Raw genomic sequence first — 7,249 nt, 5'->3', positions numbered from 1 at the left:
CGTTTTGCACTGAGTACGCTTGAGTGTACTTACTCACCATGACGGGGCATCTGTTCTTTTTATTTATTAAAAAAAAGCACTTGTTTATGAACAAATGTTAGAATGTGAGTGAGAATGTGTCCTGAAGGACAAATAATGTTAGAGAGCAAATTACATTGTATAAATCCCTGGCACAACATTTGACAGACGAGGTTGACCCACCCAGATGTGCCTTACATGTTTTATTTTCTAAAGATGGGGTTTAGATCCTGAGCTGAAATGGTATTAGTGAACAGTGTATCATGGTCACACACACAAGTAGGCGGTGAAAACGTATTTAATTTTATAATGCTGGATGATGAATGTACCAGAGCCATCAAAACAACAGTAAGTAACGACAACAATATGAAGTGAAAATAAATTTTGTGCAATCCTCAAAACAAAGCTGGTCCAGTGCATACAGTTTACTGAATGTACAGTAAATTAAGTTTGTCTTGTGTGTTGTGACTCATATTCCTCTGTGTTCTTCTCTTGTTTAATAGAGAAGCCATAAATTCAAGTGTATTATTAAAACTTTCAGGCTCACACTTTGAATTGTTTTTAATAAAACTGACTTTTAAAAAAACTATATTTTTGGTCTATGTAATGTCAGTTTATTTTAACTGAAGTGAATGCACAGCTCTGATATTTTTAGATATAGAATGATGTTTACTCACAAAACGTATCAAATTAATTCCTAAACACTCATTTTAGCAAACATAGTTAATTGTACATTGTGCACTCTGAATATTTTTTTTTTAAAAAGGAAAGAGTTTTTTGTTTAGATAATGAATGCGATTCCATAGTGATACCTACTAAGCAAAATAATAAATAATAATAATTTATATATACAGTACAGGTCAAAAGTTTGGAAACATCTACTATTTTTAAAATGTTTTTGAAAGAACTCTTTTCTGCTCCTCAAAGCCTGCATTTATTTGATCAAAAATACAGAAAAACCGTAACAGTAATATTGTGAAATATTATTACAACTTTAAAATAATAGTTTCTATTTGAATATACTTTAAAAAAAATAATTTATTTCCTGTGATGGCACAAACAAAGCTGAATTTTCAGCATCATTACCCAGCCCTTCAGTGTCCCAGGTAACATCCAGTCTATCACATGATCATTTAGAAATCATTCTAATATTCCTGATTTATTATGAGTGTTGGAACAGTTCTGCTGTCTAATATATTTGATGAATAAAAGGTTAAAAAAGAACGGCATTTATTCAAAATAAATAAAATTCTAATAATATATTCTAATAAGATATTTTGCTTTACTATCACTTTTTATTCATTTAACACCTCCTTGCTGAATAAAAGTATTGATTTTCTTTACAAAAAGAGCAAAAAAAAGTACTCGACCCCAAATTACTGAACGTGCGTAGTGTATATAGTCATTTACAAAATATTTATATTTTAAAAACCATAGTTTCTTTTTTTTATTCATCAAAGTATCCTAAAAAAAGTATCACATGTTCTGAAAAACATATTAAGCAGCAGAATGTGTTTCCAACTTTGATAATGAATCATCATATTAGAATGATTTCTAAAGGATCATGTGATAATGATCCTAAAAATTCCGCTTTGGCATCACAGAAATAAATGATAATTTAAAGTATAAATACATTTAAAAACAATTATTTTAAATTGTAATAATATTTCACAATATATTTTCTGTATTTTTTTGATCAAATAAATGCAGGCTTGATGAGCAGAAAGAGACTTCTTTCAAAAACATTAAAAATAGTAATGTTTCCAAACTTTTGACCTTGTACTGTGTATATATATATATATTCTATTATATCTATATATATACTATATATATCTATATTATATATAGATATATATATATATATATATATGATATTCTGGTATTTATGAAGGGTTTTTTGAAGATAAATGTAATTCAATTAAGCAGCACTTATAAATACAGATAATGTAACGTAATAACTTCGAACAAATTGTTTTTCTTTTTCTAAAATGTATTTTTAATTAAATTATACTGCTTATCATTTGGATATGCAGATGTATTTAACTATGTTTTTTATTTATATTATTCCATTTTTAAATCATTTAAACAATAGTTTATGCGTTTTGTTTATTTTATTATAGATTTCAATTGTTTTTTACTTTATTTTATATAGTTATGAAAAGTTTTGAGAGAAAAAGCTGAATGAAAAACGATTGTTTGAAACCAGGAAAATGACTGGAGACCGCCATCCATCCATCGCCCCGCCCCTTAGCACAAGCCACCGTCACGTTGTAGCAACCAGTGTTTTACCGTTTCTCTGAGGAGAGAGTCGGAGATGCCGCTGATAGTAAAAAGATCACACATGGACACAAAACCAGAACACAGTTTACATCAGCGTGCCTTGAAAAGTTGAGTGAAACCCGCCAGCGGTCAATGTCATCTGCACAGAGGCGTATATGAAGGTGAGGTTGCGGAGCGTTTAAAATGTGAAACTTTATCCCGGAGAAACACGATACTCGCCTTAGTGTTCTTCTGAAATTGCTCCTGCAGGTGAGTGTTCCCTCCCGTTTGTTTGTTCTCATTCGAGCGGTTTTCTTATTCCCTCGTAGGTGGGCATTAAAGTTTGAGTGAGGAGAACGAGAACAGTGGAAGCACAGGAAGGCAGGATATTGGAAACGGGGTTGCAGTGTTCACCATTCTGGCAGAAGAGGAGTAGAGAGATGCATGGGCGCAAGTCTTCACAAACTCCGGTAAGAGATAGGAGAGCTTTTCAGTCTTTCACAGCATACAAATGTGCTGAAAATGCTGTGTTCTTAGATGCATATATGTTTTTTATTGCCTAAAGATATAAGGACAAACATACGCAGATTCGAGAAACGAACGCCGTTCTCAATAAAGTTGGTTCGCAGAAGCAGAGGAAAACGAAACGTCTAAAGCCAAAAGCTGCAAGGATCCAACAGGAGAAGAAATATAGCTCTGAAAAACCATGATGAAGGTCAAAAAAAGTGTGTAATATCTCACATTGATGCTTTTAACACACAGTCATCAAAGGACAATACCTTAAAAAGTTATGGTTGTCTTACATTGACACTTGTTGCTTGTGGTATAAAGAAATTTAAGCCTTTTTTCATGCATTTTGTCCCCCGTAATGATGATTTTTTAATTAAAGAAGAATAAACAGTGTCGAAAAACAGTGATTATTTAGGGTATAATTTTTAGTTTTTTATAAATAAATAGTGTTGTCAATGATTAATAGGGTTTGTGTTTACATATATACATATATGTGTGGGTGTGTAATGTTTATCCCTTATTATGGTATGTATAAATTACACACGTGCAAGTATATATTTAAGAAAAATATGTTGTGTTTATTATAGTAACTATATTTTTATATAACGGAAATTATAATTATATATTCATAATTAAATAAACACAGTACCCTCCATATATGTTATGGTAGACATGAACGGTTTATTTTTTGAATGAGATTAATCGTTTTGACAGCACTTAATAATCAATGTAAGCAAACAAATCGAATACAAAAAGAGTTGAGAAGCAGTGATTTTTTTTTTTTTTTTTTAAGAAGAGCAAGGCAGTTAGTAATATAAATAGAGTCCAGAGTGGCAAGTTATTATTATAATGTTTTAAGAATAGAATTAGAATAGAGAGTGATAGAGTTAGAGGGGTCAATTAAAGATTTATTTAACTACCCCCTAAATGTCAACCACCCCCCATTTTGTTAAAATTAGGCATTAAGGGTCCACTAAGCCAAACTTAAATGGTTGTAGTATTTTAGAACACTGGAAATATAGACCTACCAGGTTGGTCTCTTTTCTTTTTAAAGAAGAAACTTAGCAGATTTGGCACAACAAAGTGGATTTTTTTTCAAAAAGTTTTTAAAAGGACTGTAAATAAAATGTGCGATATTACTTTTTAAATTTATTGATTCTAAACATTTTTACAAAGCCGGTTATGACCTCTAAACTTGGTTAATAAAAATTAAGCCTTGTGTCTAAATTAAGTTACTGTTCTACATTTGGAATTTGATCTGACATTAATTGATGTTCCTTAGTGGTCGGAATTTTAGTTAGGGCGTCATACGCACAAACCAGCCACCTGTGAGCCACCACAACTCTTTGTGAATTTTGCTGAATGAATTTTTCCCTAGATTTCTCTGTCAATTTTACTTCAATTACTTCAAAATAAACCACCAATATGGAAATCCTGAGAATTCAAACCTTTCTAATGATATGATTGTTGCCAAGATTATATAAAAAGTTTTGTGATTCTAAAAAAGACCGTAATTCCTTTGGTAATTAATATGACACTTGACAACCGCGACGAAGGGTGAGGATACCGCCATAAGATACCATTTCCATGGTAACGCAATGTCCCCCCCCCCGATTTTAAAATGGTTTTTTTAACAGGGATGACTTCTGGGCTTCTAAGCGTTTATTTTATGATGTATGTACGAAAAGATTTTTAGAGCGGAGAAAAAAGCACAACAAAAAAAAGAGCGCCATGCGTCACACAGGTGGCAGTTAAGGGGGTAAAGATTTATATCTTGATTCTGACCTGTTGTTGAATCGAATGCACCTGCTGCTTTTCTGCTATATATATCCGAATGATTGCTGATCGTAATTTTGATGCTGTCTGCTGTTTGATTTCTCTGGCCTGTGTGTCGGCTTGCGAACAAGGAGCGGAACAGGATTCAGAATATGAAGTATGAAGAAATGATAGAATGCTCAAAAGAGCTAGCGCCAAGAGCTGGCTTCCTGGAGAGAAACGCAGAGAAAAAACAGCTGAAGAAAAGAAGAGAAAAAGGAAAACAAGCAAAAAACATACGGGAACTTGTCCTCAGGACAACAGCCGGGGTAATCAGGAAAACTGTCCACACACTGATGCGTAACAAGTGGCGGACACCTAAATCAAGGTAAACACCAGAAACGTTCGACAGTCAGTCCCGTGCTCCGTACAGAGCTAATGGTACACCTGTTCTTCTAGGGACCTAACATGATTCTCTGCTTCTTTGATTGCGTGTGCCGCGTTTTTGAAACACATCTGTTAAGAAGCAGGTCAAAATAATAGTATATACTAAACGTGGACCATGAAGGCACAAAACCATATCATAGTAGGTGTCCATTCTTTAAAATAAAGCTTCCATAGGGTGATGCTTGTTATGAGCGCACAATTTTTGTCTGAGATACAACTATTTGAAAAATCTGTGAATTCTGAAGGGTGCCCCCCCACAACAAAATCAAAATATGGAGAAAATCATCTTTAAAAAGTGGCTCAAAATGCATTCTTAGCAATGCATAGTACTAATCACAAAAATTAAGTTGTGATATATTTCAGGTAGGAAACATTACAAAATATCGTCATGGGAAACATGAGCTTTAACTTAATTATCCTAATGATTTCAACCCTCTCAGCAACTCTCTATTCATAATTTCTATGTCATTAAAACAAAAACTTTTAGACTTGCACTCTATTCATATTCTAACCACTAGAGTCTCTAATCTTTGTTGTATTCCTATTCTATTTGTTTTTCTTGTTATTTATATAGCATTATACCAAAAAAGCAAAAAAAAAGCCTCTAACACTAGCTTGCTCCCTATTTCTTTCTGTTTTGGTTGTTTATTTTATTATATAATAAAAAATAAAATATAAAAACTTGCTCGCTTGTAATGCAGCTAAGCTGAGCACTTGTTATAGCACTAGTATCCATCGCTCTTTGGTTGGTTTTGATTGCTTTGGATTTATCCAAGTCACTTTGGATAAAAGCATCTGCTGAATGACAAAAATGTTATAATTTTGAGCCAGCGGCGCAATGTAATTTTGGCTATTGCCTATAAAATATAACCTGTGCTTACTTCTGACTGCCGTATGTCAGTACGGGTGTAAGGGGACACACATTTGTGAAATATATAAAAAAATGTAGGTCCCAAAGTTTCCGACTAAGCTCTTGGATTTTCCTGCTAGTTCCAGAGAAGCAGGGAAACAGACAGGCAGAAAGATCTGCCATGCTCCCAGAATCGAGCTGGCTGCATTCAGAGCAGCTTCACTCCACGAGTGTTTCCCCCGGTGCTCGGATAGAGTACACCCGCGTCCCGGGGTAGGAGGAGGTCAGATCTGCTTTACAAAATGGTCGATTATCACTAAAAACGGTTTGTAATATTGAGAGTCCTAATTGTTCCGTGTGTGTGTGAGCAGTGCTTGCAAGAAGCAGGGCGGGAGGCCAAGGAGAGCATTGGGACCCAGATCCTGGCCGAACTGGACAGACCTCGAGAGAGAGAGAGAAACCCAGACATGGCTGAAAGAGAAGGGCGCTGTGAGTTTCACATGATCACACCAAAAATGAGAATTACTCCAACTTTACTTGCTGACCATTTTTTGTAGTGTTTTATAGTCAGAAGGCTGGGTGTTGGTAAGATCTTACTGTTTTAAATCAAGATAGTCTGTTCTGCTCACACAAGACTGCATTTATTTGATTAAAAATCCAGTTAAAAAATGAAATAATATTACTATTTAAAATAGCTGTTTTCCTATATGAATCTATGGTACAAGTTGTAATTTCTTTCTGTGATCAAAGCTGAAAGTTCAGCAATCTTTACTCCCAGTCTTCAGAAATCGTTCTAAGAATGCTGATTTGCTCTCAAGAAAGTTTAATATTTTCGTATAAAACAAGATGCATTTTTATTTTTGTTCGGGATTCCTTTTGACGAGTAGAAGTTCAGAAGAACAGTCATTTGTTTGACCATATTCATATTTTGGTAAAACTTTTAATCAATTTTTAATGCATCCTTTTACAAATCAAAGCATTCATGTTCTTGCTAACCCCAACTGTTGATGTGTCCTGTATCAGGTTGTCGGTACAAATGTCTGAATGTAATTAATAAAAATCAAAGCAAGGCATTTTTTTAAAACAAAACAGATTATTTAATAGTGCTGTCAGCACTAAAATAAACGTGTTTGTTTACATAATTGTGTGTACGGTGTAGATTTTATTAGTATATATACATACACATGCTGTGTAATTAAGAAATGTTTTATTATATTAAATATATTTATATATAATATACACTTATATGAATATGAACATATACATGTAAAGACAAATATTTTCAAAACACGTGTGTGTGTATTTATGTATACAAAAATATACACAGCACACACACTATGTAAACACTTTTATTTGGATGCGATTAATCAAGAATTAATCGTTTGACAGCACATTTATATTATATATTTT

General features: G+C 33.4%; 1 protein-coding gene across 1 annotated transcript in view; it reads left to right on the top strand.

The window, feature by feature from the left end:
• The window catches only part of LOC109102915 (potassium/sodium hyperpolarization-activated cyclic nucleotide-gated channel 4-like), a 47,731-nt gene that overhangs the window by 37,917 nt on the left and 2,565 nt on the right, over positions 1 to 7,249 (top strand). Inside the window, exons 6-7 of the mRNA XM_042743624.1 lie at positions 6,211 to 6,328; positions 6,407 to 6,424. Coding sequence (XP_042599558.1) covers positions 6,211 to 6,328; positions 6,407 to 6,424 — 136 coding nt within the window. The remainder of the gene's footprint in view (positions 1 to 6,210; positions 6,329 to 6,406; positions 6,425 to 7,249) is intronic.

The sequence above is a fragment of the Cyprinus carpio genome, chromosome B18 (genome assembly GCF_018340385.1).
Source record: "Cyprinus carpio isolate SPL01 chromosome B18, ASM1834038v1, whole genome shotgun sequence".
Lineage (NCBI taxonomy): Eukaryota > Metazoa > Chordata > Actinopteri > Cypriniformes > Cyprinidae > Cyprinus > Cyprinus carpio.
This window is presented reverse-complemented; position numbering and strand designations above follow the sequence as displayed.